The sequence below is a fragment of the Hippocampus zosterae genome, chromosome 16 (genome assembly GCF_025434085.1).
Source record: "Hippocampus zosterae strain Florida chromosome 16, ASM2543408v3, whole genome shotgun sequence".
Taxonomy (NCBI): Eukaryota; Metazoa; Chordata; class Actinopteri; order Syngnathiformes; family Syngnathidae; genus Hippocampus; species Hippocampus zosterae.
In genome coordinates, this window is record NC_067466.1 from 6,965,324 (window position 1) to 6,982,399 (window position 17,076).

A 17,076-nucleotide genomic window follows, 5' to 3' on the forward strand; every position below is an offset into this window, starting at 1 on the left:
TGAGCATATATAGATACGGTATCGATCAGGTATGGGCAGATGGCAGCCCAAGGGCAGACTACATACTAAGTGCCCCTTTGATATAAACCAAAAAAAAGGGTTGGGGGATTTTAAAATTTGTTTTTTTAGAAACCCCCAAAATTCTGATAATGCCAATGGGTAAGACAAACATAGTACCGAAATACTACGTTTTTGAGTGAGTTGAGTTTGTGAAAAATTAAAAAATAAGTTCTTGGACTTGATTTTGGTTTCTTGTTCAGCAGTTTTGTGTTGTCTTCGGGAAGGTAGATTTTATACAAGAGCAGTTTGCATGGGGGGGGGGGGGGGGGTCATTACAGTGTGTTTATTTTGTTGTTTGCTTCAAATCCTTTGTTGGGGTGCGTTAGGATTGTGCATCTTTTAGACGTGCATTGAAAATACAGTACTAGATGAAATGTGTTAACAGCACATTTTGCACGCATGCATGTATTCTGTCCATTTTTAAAATGCATTTTTTTCATACATCTGGTTAGAAAGTGTGTCGTCCTTTGGACGATGTCAAACGTACGGTTTATATTATAAACCGTATGTTTTACATCGTTATAAACTATAAAAAAATATACGGTAACTTCACGGTGCTGTGTTTTTCTCGAAACTGTTAAACCAAGAACACCCTGTACCATAATTTAATATAAACATTTTTTACTATAGTGTAAGTTTATTATACGGTTATACATACATTGTAAATTGTATTACATTTAAATAATTTTAATTTAAAAGCTCAATTAGAATTCCACTGCGTTGACAATACCAAAATTAACGTTAAACGGTGGATAAATTCAAATTTGCCTACAACTCCCACAATGCAACAGGCGCCTCATTTCCGGTCCTGCGCCGTTTCTGGAGCGGATTGGAACCCGGAGTCAGGATTTGATAAATGAAGTGTCTTTTGCAGAAAAGGTAAGATATATAACCCTCAATTTACGTCGAGCTCCGGCAAATTCTTGCCACAGTTGAATAGAAAACGTGTAGGCGGTTTGTTTGATTCGTTGCGAGTTTCCCTTGTCGTCTCCATTGCTGTTTGCTAGACGCGAGGCACTGCGACTCCGGTTTGGCTCTTTGCGTCTCCCGTCCATCCGCCATGCCGCCTGTTCTTTGTTACATTTTTGTTCGAGACCAGACGCTCAGATCGGAGTTAAAACCCGGCTACACTTTGGGAGCAGTTGAAATCCTGGATCTACTCGGACTGTTCACGTTAACATGTTGGTTGCAACTATGTCACTTGGTTCATGTTGTCAAAATACTGTTTTGTTTGTGCATTCAGTACAGCTGCATAGCCCGCATTAAATGTATCTACAGACGCATCATTTCATTTATATCAGTATAGGCCGTCTGGGTTTTTTTCCCTCTCATATGACAACTGCCAACTCTTTGGCTCCCTACTTGTTTCAACGTTCCCTTTATTTGTTGATAGGTTTACAGAATGGCTGCTCAGACTCCAGAGGAGTGCATCTGTGAGTATAGATCCCCTTCAAAATGGTATAAGTGTCACAATGAGAGTGTGTTTCCGTGTGTGTGTGTGCATATTTATACATTGACAGGTGTGCGTGTGCGTGTGTGATTTAGGGTGTGAGGATTGTGGGCAGTACCATGACTCTGAGTGCCCTGAATTAGGACCCCTGGTGACCGTCCAGGACTCTTTTGTCCTCAGTCGGGCCCGGTGAGCATGCACCTAATTAAATATGACTGGAATTCATCACTCTCTTTGAGTTTTGCATAGTAAAACAAGCAGAAGTGTGAAACTGACATCTAACCTCACTTTACAGAACTTCCAAACCTTTAAATGGGCCATATTATAAATCAAGCACAAGTATAAAACTAATTATGTTGGATTTACAAGTCTCATAATGCACACACACGTATAAACTCACTGGACATTTCATTTGGTACATGCGTTTTTTTCACAATCTTGTAAAAAAGACGTACTGTACTTTAACAATAATAGGGATGCACAGTGAAGCGGTTTTATTTTTCTGCAACCTCTGCATATCACACCAGTCAGTTTTAAGATTCATTTGTCAAATTGATTTTAAAGAAACTCTTCCACACCCAATTTGTCCCTTTAAAATCATTATACATACATCACCAATAATGTAAAAAAAAAAAACTCCGCTTGGCATACAAACCTTGGCTAAAAGGATGCATTTTAATATGAAAAAAATGTGACAATTTAACAAGCATTAACATAAAACAATTACAACACTAATTAAGGTACGTAAGATCCTGTTTTACAGAAGAAATAGCTGTCTGTATGAGGAAGTACACTTCATCATTACTGCAAACGACACACACAGTAACATCTATCACTACATTACTGCAGCTCCGATAATGTCTATCAAAACTCGGTTTCTAGCAATATTTTTGATCGCTCTTTTGTATTAGCTCTCATCATAATGTCCTGATGTACCCAATTTTGAAGAAGTGCAGGTCCAATTTAAGAAAAAAAAATACTTGACTTCCATCCTGTTTCAGTTCCTCAATTCCAAATAGCCTGGAGATCAGGCCAGTGGCAGAAGGCGGTGAGGGAGTTTTCGTCCAGCGACTGCTCGTCAAAAGGACTCGTTTTGGGCCCTTTGAGGCGAAGCGGGTCCCTGTTTTAGATACAGAAGGATTGTTTCCCTTGAAAGTATGTTCATGTGATTTCTGAGATATTTGCAGATTGCGACTTTGGTCTCACCATATCTCTCCCCTCGGATGAGCAGATATTCCAGAAGGATGGGCTAGTGGTGTGTTTTGACTGTAGTAGTGAAGATGACTGTAATTGGATGATGCTGGTACGACCTGCCACAGATCACCAACACCAGAATCTAACAGCTTACCAGCAGGACGATGAGGTGTTTTTCAACACATCCCAGGTTTGTATACACACTCAATCCCAATAGCCTTGTGTGCGTGTGTGTACACAAAAAGCTCATCCTTTCTACTTCTGCTGTTTGTTGAGCAGGATGTGCTGCCAGGAGCAGAGCTGAGGGTCTGGTATGGAGCCTTCTATGCCAAAAAGATGGAGAAGCCTTTGCTCAAGCTTCCAGTTCAGCCACTGCCACCTCAAGGTTCGTAACATTGTATTTATGATGTTTGAATGGTATTTTCGATAATAACCAGGTAGTCGTTTCTGACTCTCTTCTGGATCTGTACAGAGACTTACGTCAAAACCAGCTCCTCTCCACCCCCTGTGATGAACTTCAATGGTAATGCAGTTCTAACAATTGTGAGCTACGATGTAAGTGACAGTGTGGATAGTACTAATTCGGTCTCTATGGAATTGTGTGTAGTGGGAGGCTATCATAACTTCCTGGGTTGTAAAGACAGTGCAAGGAGTCATAAAGCCAATCCTTAAAAAATATAGATGCAGTTAGATAATAGTAACACTTTTCACTGTGTTCCAAAGGGTGCTTGAAATCATTGATTTGTTATAATCTGAGTCAGTAGTTTGCTTGTTGACCATCAAATAGGCATAAACCTGCATTTATTGTAAGGCATATTTCAGTTTTTGTTTAAATGTGGGAACTATATAGGCATGACAGTGCCGTGGTTCATACGCCTGACTTCTGCATGGAAAGTGAGGGCAAGTTCAGTTTGCGCTCAGCGGTGGTGTGAATGTGAATGGATGGTTGACTCTTTGTGTATGGTTTCGTTTTCGTTTCGTTTCGTTTGTTTATTGAACATAAAACATATACAGTAATAATTTGACAGAAAGTAAGGTAAGTAAATAGTAAAAAGGAAATAGAAATCAGTCATCATTCAACAAGATTGACATGTGACTAGTCCAGAGTGTAGACTGTTTTTCCATCTATAGTAAGCTAGCTCCAGCTGCAGCTCGCCCTGTCCCCGAACGGGATAACCAGTCGAGAAGGTGGATGAATGTGTACAATTTCATGCCATTGCTTGGTAAATGATCAACGTTACCGGTATGAGCCATGAATTAGAAACAACGGGTATTAGGTGCTGGAAAAGCTTTAAATTTGATCTCAAACAGGCTCATTTTTTACCTTGGAGAAGGCGTTATGGACCTTTCTTTGTGTGCATTCTAAATAAGAAAGCAGGTCACATTGACTCTCTATTTAAAACGATGTACTCACAAATGGTCCAGACCACTGGCTCTTTGTTTATGTATAATAACGATGCGGTTTTTAGTCACTTTGTTCTTTGGCGTTTGTTTTTCTCGGCTCTCATCTGACATGACAGAAGCTGTCAGGCAGGTGACGGCCTCCACTGAGCTTCCAGAAGACTCCTTACGACCACAGGAGGAGAGCACAGCAGGGCCCAGCGAGGAGCTTCAATCCGCCGCTGCTCAGCCTCCTGTGAAGAGAGGGCTAACTCGTGGAAGGAAAGCCAAAGGGTGCAGGACTAGACCTGTTGCCTCTGCAACCAGGAGTAAAGGTGAGGAAAAGAGAAGCCATCTGCCGCTTTATCTATCTTATCTGCCATGCTGCAGCGTCATTGACAATTGTTGTTCTCGACCATTTCTATAATATGACTCGAATGTGTTAAAAATGTTTGCGCTGTTGTTGTTTCTGAACCTCGGGGTACACCATGGGGGAATTGGGGCAGTCTGGGATGGGGAGTTGTTGACTGAGATAAATGTGGGGTTATCGTTGGATCGGATCCAGAGAGATGGTCTGGATTGAATCCTGGAGCAGATGAAGTCCAGAGCATGGGTGGTTAAGTTGACATGTTGAGTAACGGTGAAGCTGCTGAGTATTTCTGTGAATGGTGGTAGAAGTTCACGTCGAAATTACCAAGGAAGAATGCCAAGGGAAGAAAGAATTTTGTGTGTGCCCATGTGTGTAAATGACATTGTGTAACTCGAGGCAAAATTGTCTTTGCAATAATGTTCATGCCCTCCCTAGTTGGACTTAAATTTCAGTCAACAGCTGAGGCAGTAGAAGGCTGAAATGGCAGCCCGCCAAAATGCAAAAAATCCCGAAAAAATTTAACTGCATGGATTAATTTTCTTAATTCTTATTCCAGAAATGGAATATCGATCAGAATATAGTGGGCACAAAGAAAATATTACAGTATTGCAAAATGTTTGCCTTTGGTTGTCTTTTCAGTAAGCAAAATAGATGTTACTCGTGTTCACCAGTTATCATTGTTGTTACAGTTACAGGCCCATTTCCAAACTGCCCTTCATTTACAAAGTTCTGGAAAAAGTGGTGCACATGCAGTTGAAACTTTTCTTGGATGAACATAACATCTTGGAGGTCTTCCAGTCAGGTTTCAAGACGATGCATAGCACGGAGTCAGCCCTGTTACGCGTTTCTAATGACATCCTCCTGGCAAATCACTCTGGAGACCACGTGTGTCTGGTTTTATTGGACTTAACTGCAGCATTTGATACAGTGGATCATAGTATTGTGCTGACTCGTTTGCAACACTTGGTGGGCATTGGTGGCAGTGCTCTTGAGTGGTTTAGGTCCCATCTAGCTGACAGGACCTTTTGTGTCAGCCTTGGCTGCTCTGAGTCATGCACTGCTCCCCTGTCATGTGGTGTTCCACAGGGCTCAATTCTGGGGCCTCTGCTGTTCTCGCTGTATCTGCTCCCATTGGGTTCCATCTTAAGGAAACATGGTATTCCCTTCCACTGCTATGCAGATGACTGCCAGATCTATGTCCCACTGAGCAAGAAAGACGCCTTCTCATTAAGGCCACTCCTATCCTGTCTGGAAGAAATCAAAACCTGGATGGCACAAAATTTCTTGAAATTCAACGAAAAGAAGACATAGGTGATATTGTTTGGTCCCAGTGGCCCTTGTACATTCCATCCTGTAGACTTGGGCCCCCTGTCTCCTTATCTGAAATCAACGGTCTCAAACTTGGGCCTTAAACTGGACAGTGATTTCAAACTCGATCGGCAAATTGGTGCCGTTGTTAAATCAAGCTTCTTTCACCATAGATAGCTGGCCAAAATAAAACCTCTCCTCTCACATGAACACTTTGAGACAGTAATTCATGCCTTTGTCACATCCCGGCTGGATTACTGCAATGCCCTGTACTTTGGAGTCAGCCAGTCCTCCATAAAGCGCCTTCAGCTGGTCCAGAATGCCGCTGCTTGCCTCTTGACTGGTACTCGTAAGAGAGAGCATATAACTCCTGCTCTGGCATCCCTTCACTGGCTCCCCATTCATTTTAGAGTTATTTTCAAGATCCTCCTCTTTGTTTTCAAATCTCTGAATAATCTCGCGCCACCTTACCTCTCTGAGCTCATCCGCCCCTACACACCTGCCCGGCGCCTCAGGTCCGTGGACCAGTCTTTGTTAGAAGTACCAAGAACTAAACTGAGGCTCAGAGGGGATCGAGCCTTTTCTGTTGCTGGTCCCTCTCTCTGGAATGACCTCCCACTGAACATTCGGCAAGCCTCCTCGCTGCCCATCTTTAAAGCCCTCCTCAAAACTCACTTGTATTCTTTGGCATTCGACTCAGCATGACTTAGATTTGTTCTTGATTTTACTGCTTGGTGCTTTCTACCGCCTTTATTACCGATTCGTCTTACTGTTTATTGTGTATGTCAAATCGCTCCATGTACAGCACTTTGTATGCAGCGATGGCTGTTTGAAAGTGCTCTATAAATACTGTTGACTTGACTTGACTTGTTGTAATTACCGTACATGAAACATTTCCAGAATTTTGCGTCAATCTTGACAATATACAACATGGATTTCTTCATTGCTTTTCTTCACGTGTGCAGATGTGAAGCCACCCGTGGCGAGCCCAGAGTCGCTTGTTTCTGAGTTAGCAGTTGCTCCAGAGAAAAGCCGACATCTTGGGGCTTCAGATGCCGGGATTACGCACAAGAGACACAAAGGTCGCGAGCACAAGAGGGTGTACCGCTGTTCCCTGTGCAACAAGGTCTTTCAGAACAGCAGTAACCTGAACCGACATATCCGATCACACGGTACTGGGACAGTTTTGCTTTGGCTTTGGTAACGATGATTAGTTACTTGCCTCTATTTGGGAAATACAATTAAAAATATTCATATTTCATGTCTCCAGGTGATAAACTGTTTAAGTGTGACGAGTGTGACAAGTTGTTCAGTCGAAAGGAGAGTCTGAAGCAGCACATCTCTTACAAGCACAGTAAAAATGCGGTGGGAAATGATGCAGAAATATTTCAATGGACAATTATCATACACCTGGTTAAAAAACATGTTTTGCTTTGTTTTGTTTTTGTGCATCGAACAGCCTGACCTAGAATATAAATATAAATGCAACACTTGTGAAAAATCCTTCCGCCTGGAAAATGCCTTGAAATTCCACAACTGCAGGACAGGTAAGGGTGTTCTGTTCACTTTTTTTTTTTTTAATGGTAAACCTTCAGAGACTTGCTAATGGGCCTCTATTCAGCGCATGCTCAGTGCATTGATCGAATTGTTAAATAGACGGTCCAAAATAAAAAGGAAGACTCAATACCCTTTTCAGTAATTGTAATATACCGTACTTGTGACAAATTCAGGGTGTACACATTCTGCTCTTCACGCTTCATACTGTGGAATAAACTTTAAAAAAAATGTGTTAGTGTCATTCAGTACAGTACAGAATCAGATTTATTTTGAACGAACTGGATATTATTTGTATAATGTTTGATCATTCAAAATGTCAAGTGCATTCATTTGCATATTTTCTCGGGTTATGGCCCAAGTCAGTCTCTCTGGTAGGATTAAATCCATCCATCCATTTTCTAGACAATATGTCTTAGTTAGGGCCCAATAGGCTGATGCCTATGCCTGCTTGGGTGCCAAGATAAGAGAACACACACCCTGGAGTGTTTGCCAGCCAACCCGCAGTGCATGAATATGAAATGATAATATTAATAATAATACATTTTATGAATTGTATTATCATCATCGTTTCTCCAGACAACAAAATGAATTGCTTTAACCATCCCGCTTTTCTCCAGACGACAAGACATTCCAGTGCGATATCTGCTCCCGCTTCTTCTCCACTAACAGCAACCTGTCCAAGCACAAGAAGAAGCACGGAGAGAAGCTCTACTCCTGTGAAATCTGCAACAAGATGTTCTACCGCAAAGACGTCATGCAAGAGCACCACAGGCGGCACGGCATTGGTGAGAGGGGCAATGCATTCCTTATTCATGCCTTTTAAGGGTGTATCGTTCTTGAAACATTTGACACGGTGGGGTGTTTAGTCATGCAAGTTCAGGGAGTTCTTTGAGACGTGTGGGCTGTGTGACATGGCGCACCTGCTGTTCTAATACCTGTCTGCAAAAATAGCCTGGGTCATAGCTGAAGAAGTACAACATTGCCGTAAGAGTCTGTTTACTCAGGAAATTCCTATCATTGTCTCGCAGTGCGGTGTAGGCTTCAGGGTGTTTTTCTTGGCTCAAATTAAGATAAAGGTGGTACCATTTTGGCCGTTGGACCCCACTGGCTTAAACAACCACCGGTAAATGATTTACAGAAACATGTGTTTTATTATTTAACATTTTATTTTTGTCGAATGGCAATTTACTGAAGTGGAACATTTAAAAATACTGAAAGGGTATTCATATCAAACTAAATGACAAAAGGGCATTGTGTGTTAAATATGTCCTTGTTAAATTATATTTGAACGCAATTCAATTAATCATTTTGTAGGCAGAGGCAACACATTTTAGCCTTGTGGTTTTGACGATATAAAATGTTTCATGCGCTCTTTGTAGTCAAGTGTATCCTGGGCTGGTCGCCATGCAGCAAATGTCCAAGTACCTCACTTCACCTTCCAGAAAAATTAAACACCTCCGATATTGAGACATTTTAATCATCCTGATGCCACCTAGATAGTGTATTTTTGATCTGATAATACACATTTGAGCAAAGAAAACAAGTTCTCCACATCTTAATAGTGGGGTCTGAAGCTCATTTCAAGTTGGCACAATGCAGATGGTATATTTTACACCTTCATTAGTATGTCTAAGCCAGGGGAATTTGTCCAGCTACTGTAGATCAATATAGCTGGCTATGAATGGAGTTAAAATCCTTGAATTTAGAAAAACATTCTGTCAGCCATGCATGCCATTTACTTCCTAATAGTAGAACGGCCACAAGAGGGCAGCAGCGACTGGTATCGTTGACTGGTATCAGCAGCCTCTGCGAGTTTGGATACCTTAAAATAAGGCTTGTATTGGCCTGATACCGAAACCTGGTATCAGTACTCCGCCATCCCTAGCCAAAATAGACAAGTAATTACAGCTTACGTCATATCCACTTGTCAGACTATGATGCAAATGACTCAGTTTAAAGGTACAGTTCTGTCTCATGTAAATGTTGTACAGCGTTCGTGACCATGATGCATAGCCTGTGTGGTTTTTCTCTGGGTTTTCCGTATTCCTCCCACATTCCAAACACATGCATGGCAGGCTGATTGAACACTCAAAATTGTACCGAGGTGCAAGTGTGAGCGTGGATGGTTGTTCGTCTCTGTGTGCCCCGCGATTGGTTGGCAACCGGTTGAGGGTCTCCCCTGCCTTCTGCCTGAAGACAGCTGGGATAGGCTCCAGCAACCCTTGTGACCCTTGTGATGATAATACTGGATGATAATTCCCTTTAGGGCGGCCCAGTAGTCCAGTGGTTAGCACGTCGGCTTTGCAGTGCAGAGGTACCGGGTTCGATTCCAGCTCCGGCCTCCCTGTGTGGAGTTTGCATGTTTTCCCCTGGGCCTGCGTGGGTTTTCTCCGGGTGCTCCGGTTTCCTCCCACATTCCAAAAACATGCGTGGCCGGCTGATTGAACACTCCAAATTGTCCCTAGGTGTGAGTGTGAGTGCGAATGGTTGTTCGTTTCTGTGTGCCCTGCGATTGGCTGGCAACCGATTCAGGGTGTTCCCCGCCTACTGCCCGAAGACAGCTGGGATAGGCTCCAGCACCCCCCGCGACCCTAGTGAGGATCGAGCGGCTCGGAAGATGAATGAATAATTCCCTTTAAGACCTTATATAATACTACATTCAAACAGGGCCAAAGCACATGAAGAGAGAAGAGTTGGAGACCAATGGGGAAGAAGCCACCAAGTACAGAAAGGAACCATCGCCGTGTCCCATCTGTGGCAAGGCGAGCTCTCTACCTGCTCGTGCAGCAACTCGTACATGATCCAAGGAGTTGACCATTTATTCTCAAATGTATGAACAGGTGTTCTCCTGCCGAAGTAACATGAACAAACATCTGCTCACTCACGGCGATAAGAAGTACACTTGCGAGATCTGCGGCCGCAAGTTCTTCCGAGTGGACGTGCTGCGCGATCATATTCATGTTCACTTCAAGGTCAGTCATCGATCGCTTTCCCATTTGCAGCCTCTTCTTGAATTCATTTGAATTAAAGTGACAGTGGTTGTTTATTTAGATTATGAAGATTAGGATTATTTCCAAAAAATATCCAATCACCATCCTATTAAAAAAATTGGTGGGGCTTTTCTCTTTCTTAAAATAGCTATTGGAACTAAAAATGACTCAGTAGGAGTCCAAGCCAAAAACTGTTCAACATGTCCTTCGGACTTATTTAGTTAAAAAAAAAAAAAGCACAGCGCAAGGTCATACATCTTCACGCTTCACGCAAGCCCAATTGGAGACTCCATCTGCTCAACTTTTTTCACCGCACTGCCGCTCACAAAGCCCAAATATAAATGCACTGTAAAAATGACACTTTACATTCAATTCTTGAATTTACACCTGTCTTGGGGTTCTCAACAATTGAATGTGTTCTTTATATTATGTCAATTGGTTATGTAGATTTTGCTGAATCCTGTTTAAAAAAAAAATAGAGAAAGGCTCAAACTAGCCAACAAAACCTGACTCTTGTGCTTGTACTAAACTACAAAAACGAACTTTCGTACATCAAAACTTAATAAGAACTGTAAAACATGCATAGACAATATAAAGAAAAGTAATTGATTAATCAGCCATAACAGCGTATAGAATTTTAGCTCTTAGCATAACTCGAAAAATCTCTCCCCAAATTAAATTGTTGTTGAAACAGTAAATTAACAGTAATTAAAATGACAATATTAGTAAAGTAATTAAATTACCACTACTGCATGTTGAGATGTTTTTTTCTCTCCAAATGCTTGATTGTCAGTTTCTATTTACCCAAAATAAACAAAAAAATGAAATTAATGTATTTGTTGCAGGATATAGCCTTAATGGATGAGCAGGAGAGGGAAGACTTCATTAAAAAGATCGGCATTTCAGCAGGCGACAGCGACGATAAGGACGATGAAGAAGATGAAGATGACCCCGAGCACCACAAGTACAACTGCAAGAAATGTCAGGTTAGCCCAACCCCTGGTTGGCCAAACGTTATAACGCTATCAATGTGGTCCCACATGAATTCAGATGGGCCCTTTGCTCGTGTCCACAGATGTCGTTTGCCAAGGGCCGAGAATACCTGAAACACATCACGGAGCAGCACAAAGAGCGCGGCTACGGCTGCGCGATCTGCAACCGTCGCTTTGCACTCAAGGCCACGTACAACGCCCACCTGGTCATTCACAGAGAGCAGCTGCCTGACCCTGCCGTGCAGAAGTAAGGAGCGTGCTTATTGGCAAATACTTTCTGTTAGTTTGCATGTTATTGTGTGGGTTTTCCTCTAGTTTCCTCAAAGAGGTTAGGTTCATGGGTAGTGTGATATGCCACCGAAACATCTATTTTCTTGTACTTTATCTCTCCCTCTTCCATAGGTATATCCATCCCTGTGAAATTTGTGGCCGAATCTTCAACAGTATCGGTAACCTGGAGAGGCACAAAATCATCCACACTGGTGAGATCATGCAAATGTATTGCAGTACAGTGTTTGATTTTTTTAAAGTATGCAGTGCACTCGTCTTTTTACAAGTATTAAGTGCACGGTGTGGCGAAGAAACATCTGGTATAATCTAAATATGAAAGGCTGTAAAAGGTATGCACATCCCGCAGGGGTGAAGAGCCACAGCTGTGACAAGTGTGGCAAATCCTTTGCGAGGAAGGACATGCTGAAGGAGCACCTGAGGGTCCACGATGACATTCGAGACTTCCTTTGTGCCGAGTGTGGGAAAGGTCAGCTCCTATTGTGTGCATGAGCATCTGTGTGACTTGGATTATTTCGACGTGATGGAACCTACCGCGTGCCCTGACCAGGTATGAAGACCAAGCATGCCCTCCGGCACCACATGAAGTTACACAAGGGCATTAAAGAGTACGAATGTAAGGAATGTAACCGCAAGTTTGCCCAGAAAGTCAACATGCTCAAACATTATAAGCGACATACGGGTGAGTTATCGTTTGAATTTGCGATGTGAAAATGATCTATGTATTGCATCATGTTTTGCTTGTGCATGTCTGTGTCTTTAGGTATAAAGGACTTCATGTGTGAGCTTTGCGGCAAAACATTCAGTGAAAGAACAACTCTGGAGACGCACAAACTCATTCATACAGGCAAGTATCCTATTTACCGGTAATATCTATTTCGGTTGGTGCTCATATGCCTCACTCAGTTGCACATGACAAATAAAATCAATGTGGATTGGCTTTTCCAATCATAGGCCTAGTTGTCACAAAGTACTTGCCCGAAATTGCTTCCTGCTTCTTCAATGTTGCTGTCGGGCTCTTTGGCAATCTCCCTGACCTGTTTTCTTCTTGTCTTTTCATAAATTTTTGAGGGGCGGCCATTTCTTGGTAACATCACCGTCATGCCGTATTTTCTCCACTTGATGATAATTGTCCTTCCTGGTGTATTCCGTACTGGCATCTATAGACATGATATTTTCCAAGGCACTTTAAACAGTGGCAGGTGTGTGCTTACTCCCATGTCACACGAGGTTGAATGTGATTGGTTTCTCAAGGTATTGAGTCACAGGCAAGGTGATTATTAATCCTGAACACAATCATCTGCATGTATTGACAAATATTTATTTTGTGCAATACTGTACTGTTTGTGTCAACTTCCAGTGTGCAAAATTGTTTGTCACATCACTTTGCGCTATCATCTTTTTTAAGCTAGTATGCAAGCGAATACTATTGATGAGCCTCACATGAAAGTGATTTGTCTGTTTTGAGTAGTCAAGCGACTAAACACAAATGTTTATTTACCATGGGTTCAGAATTATACATTATACAACATACTTGGCCAGCATGGTGTTTATAGTGTCATTGTCCTCTCTGTTTTGCGAGCTTTGCTGCCATCTTGTGTCATTGGGATGCCATTACAACTTCTTTTGGGACTGAGAAGACCATCAGTCATTCGCAGATTATTTTAGTGTTTTTCAACACACGTTTGGGTTTTGTAATGAGCTAATTTTTTTTGAAGAACAACGAAGAAAAAAAAGAAAATTGTCCACTCTCAAGAAATCACTGTATATTGAGTAGCTATAGTATTCTTGTTTAAAAATGCCTGGAGGCGGGGCTCAGTAGCGGTCACCCGGTTGCCTGATTTGCTCCCATGGGGTCTGTCAGGGCACATCCCGAAGAGGCAACAAGGATGAGGTCTCTTAACCTCGGGAATCTGGTTGTGATGAGTGAAGTTGACATGCCCTGGTGTGAGGCCTTTTGGGCACAACCTACTGGGAAGAAGGAGGCCCCAGGCAAAAACCAGGACACGATGGAGAATGATGTAACCCGAATGGCCGAGGAATGCCTTGGCATCCCCCTAGAACAGGGGTGTGAAACTCATTTTTGTCATGGGCCACATTTTAGTTACCGTTTCCCATGGAGGGCTGTTATGACCGAAACCAAAAAAGTAAATTATAGTGGTTTATTTGACTTGTTTAAGTTACTGTAATGAAGGGTTTGGTTACAAGAAAAGGCTTACAATATGTCTCTTATTTATTTCATATGAGAATATTAAATTTTGGTCGTGATTTTAGCGCGCATCAAGCAAGTTGGCAGGTCAGGTTTTGGCCCCCAGGCCTTGAGTTTGACATGTGTGCCCGAGAAGTACTGGATGAAATCGCTGCTTAGGTTCCTGTCCTCTGAGACCCGACCCAACCAGACCTGTATCAGTGAAAGATTGATGAATGTATACTTGATTATTATTTTTATTTTTATTATTATTATTATTATTTCATTTTACTGTTGGGCGGCACTGTGAGGTCACCTGGGTAGCACATCAGCCTCACACTGCAGAGGTGCAGGGTTCAATTCCAGCTCTGGCCTCATTGTGTGGAGTTTGCATGTTCTCCTCGTGCCTGTGTGGGTTTTCTCCGGGTACTCCAATTACTTCCCACATTCCAAAAAACATGCATGGCAGGTTAATGGAACACTCTAAACTGTCCCTGGGTGTGAGTGTGAGCGTGGATGGTTGTGTCTCGATTGGCTGGCAACCAGTTCAGCGTGTACCCGGCCTACTGCTCAAAGACAGCCTGCAGCACACCCGCGACCCTTGTGAGGATACGCGGATCAGAAAATGAACGGATGGATGGTTTTACTCTCCATTAGAGGACAAATAAACGCTGATTGCTTTCTCGCCTTGCCAAGCCTCTCTCATGTTGTCTCTCTCAACAGTGGGAAAGACCTGGACTTGCGCCACCTGCGATAAAAAGTATCTGACGGAGTACATGCTGCAGAAGCATGTGCACCTGACCCATGAAAAGGTGGAGGCCCAGTCATGTAACCTCTGTGGCACCAAGGTTTCCACACGGGCCTCCATGAACCGACACCTGCGCCGCAAACACCCTGAGGTAAGCAGCATCGCTTGTTTGGTTGGACTTGATGACGCAATTACACATTAACCTTTCTTTTTGTTTGCTTTTTGTGTTTCAAGGTTGTCCCTGTGAGAATTGATGACTTTGATGAGTTTCAGGAACCCCCGACAATCAATGACCCGTCTGTCAGCATTGCGCAGGTTAGATTGAAGCCTGAAAACACTTTTTCTTATGGTTTATGCACTAAATACACAAGCATGGCTAACCTTTTTTTGCATCATGTTACTGTATATTACTGTATTGGCCCGAATATAAGACTGAAAAAGTGGGGGTCGTTTTATATTCGGGGTCTAGACATTATACCCATTTACGACGCTAGATGGCGCCAGATACCATTGAAGCGAATGCTGAACTTAACTCTCGGGCCAAAGCGAACCCCTGTCACGAAGAAGAAAAAATAAAAATTGCGGTAGCGCGAAGAAGAAAAATATAAAATAGCGGTAGGAAAGAAAAGAAAAGAAAGGAAGAGATACCAGAAAATGGAGAAACGTAGCGACAATCTGGAGAAAAGTGGGTCAAAGATCGGCCAGGTTAACGGGCAGCTGAGGAGAAGTTATGATGTCATTTACATTTCAAAAACCAGAAGCCATTCAACTACGAATGTGATTGCATTTTAGTTTACATATTTAAATGTTCAGATATTAAGATTTGAATGAAGCAAAATAACATGCTTTTTCTCTCAAATATATTGTTAGAATCATTTGTTTCAGATGTACTGTAATTATTTTCTGTATAAAAATTAATTTGGTGTTCAAAAAGTCTTTTTTTTCAAACTTGAGTCTTGAAAAAGAGGGCGTCATCTTATAATCAGGGCCGTCTTACTGTATATTCAGGCCAATACAGTATATGGCTGTGGGTGTTTTTTTTTTTTAAATTTGGTGAAATGTAATGAATGACCTCACAATCCCTTAGCCAAGCCTGACGTTAGAAAAAGACAGCCTGTCCCAGGAAAGACCCAGCCGACCTACCCGCCAGGCCAAGAAGAAGCTAAGAGTCACGCCCGAGCCAGAACTCTCCGGATCAGATGATTACGTTGATTTCACAGAGCCCAGACATGAACATCAGCCCGAATTCAAAACTGTAATCATTGGCGAGGAGACAGAAACGAGCTCTGCCGTGCAGAGTATCCAGCAGGTACGGTTGCATATTCACCTGAATTGACGAGTCAAATGTATTTAGATCTCCACTAATCACAGAAAGTTCTCACAGCTGACAAATATTAACGACATCCCCTGATCTGAACCATGACACAGATAATGTTCATTTCTGACTGATCAACAGCCGAGAGATTTGTACACGATTGGAGCATATCAGTACATGTAGTTGCCAAATAAAGTCTTTCTATTCAAAGAAATGCTTTTTGTTTGCTGCTGCAGAAGAAATCTTGCTTCTGTAATTCCCGTCTTGAAATCATTTCAGGTCGTGGTTCTCACCGACCCCAACGCCGCATCCGCCCCCTCTCCCAACAACTCAGTGGGGCTAAGCAACATCACGGTTACGCCCATCAACAGCCCAACCCCAGCTCAGTTCACAAGCTTGCAGCCCGTTGCCGTCGGGCACCTGACAGCCGGCGACCGGCCCCTGTCGCTGGACAACTCGATCCTCACTGTCACTTTCGACACGGTCAGCGGCTCGGCCATGCTCCACAACAGGCCCGCCGATCTAGGTCCAGAATCTGTCGTTCCACCTGGAGGACAGTCCGCCCAGTCGGTTTCACATTTCATCAACCTTGCCACTCTAGTCAACCCCATGAGTCACCAGCTTGAAGCCCAGACTCTAGCCTGGAGGCCATCACCGACGGCCGAGGGTGGCCAAGTCACCCCTGTGGTTGAAGGCGCCCAGGGGGAGGTTCACGGGGTCCAGCGTCAGGGGCCCGAAGGAGTGCAGCCAGGCCAGAGTCAGCCGCCCACACCACAGCAGCAAAGCGGCACCACACAGCAGATGTTTAGCTACTAATGAGGCGCTGGTCACCCCAAGCGGTTGCATGTACAAACATTTGTCATTGTAAAGTTTATAAAATGTATATAGTTTTGAATCATTGTCACCCAGATGCCTCTCTAGTGCCATTCTAGTGATTTTTTTTCCAGAAAAATCAAAATGTTAAAATTGTAAATTAAATCTTGTTTGGGGGAAAAAAAACTCAGTGTTTTTAATGTTTCATTTAAATCCTTCACCAGTCATTGAAATGTGCATGCTATCAAGATGGAAGCGCTAGAACAGATTTATTTTTTATATTTTTATTCATGTGATTACGATCATGAGTCATTTTGTTCTGTTGCATTATACAGTACTGTGTGACTATTTCTTCGCTTGTCTGTGAAAGAATAAGAGGATCAAGCATACTGTTTCAGTTGAAATTACTTCGGATCTTTTATT

The 17,076-nt window shown here is 42.7% G+C and overlaps 1 protein-coding gene across 1 annotated transcript; it reads left to right on the forward strand.

The window, feature by feature from the left end:
- The first annotated feature begins 861 nt into the window (after positions 1-861).
- Positions 862-16,839, forward strand: prdm15 (PR domain containing 15). Its single transcript, XM_052047986.1, has 24 exons — positions 862-939; positions 1,454-1,493; positions 1,606-1,699; positions 2,512-2,665; positions 2,742-2,894; positions 2,984-3,089; positions 3,177-3,227; positions 4,225-4,419; positions 6,728-6,934; positions 7,033-7,127; positions 7,222-7,309; positions 7,937-8,104; positions 9,987-10,081; positions 10,160-10,291; positions 11,155-11,295; positions 11,385-11,548; positions 11,704-11,783; positions 11,939-12,058; positions 12,140-12,271; positions 12,353-12,436; positions 14,501-14,676; positions 14,760-14,840; positions 15,613-15,834; positions 16,120-16,839. Exons 2-24 carry the CDS (start codon positions 1,463-1,465, stop codon positions 16,654-16,656), a joined length of 3,306 nt encoding a protein of 1,101 aa, XP_051903946.1. The 5' UTR covers positions 862-939; positions 1,454-1,462; the 3' UTR covers positions 16,657-16,839.
- Positions 16,840-17,076: the final 237 nt, after the last annotated feature.

Coding starts and splice junctions, on each gene's coding strand:
- prdm15 (XM_052047986.1), top strand. CDS start 1,463: ATGGCTGCTCAGACTCCAGAGGAGTGCATCT. Junction 1,494..1,605: donor GACTCCAGAGGAGTGCATCT/GTGAGTATAGAT, acceptor TGTGTGATTTAG/GGTGTGAGGATTGTGGGCAG. Junction 14,841..15,612: donor CGTCTGTCAGCATTGCGCAG/GTTAGATTGAAG, acceptor ACAATCCCTTAG/CCAAGCCTGACGTTAGAAAA.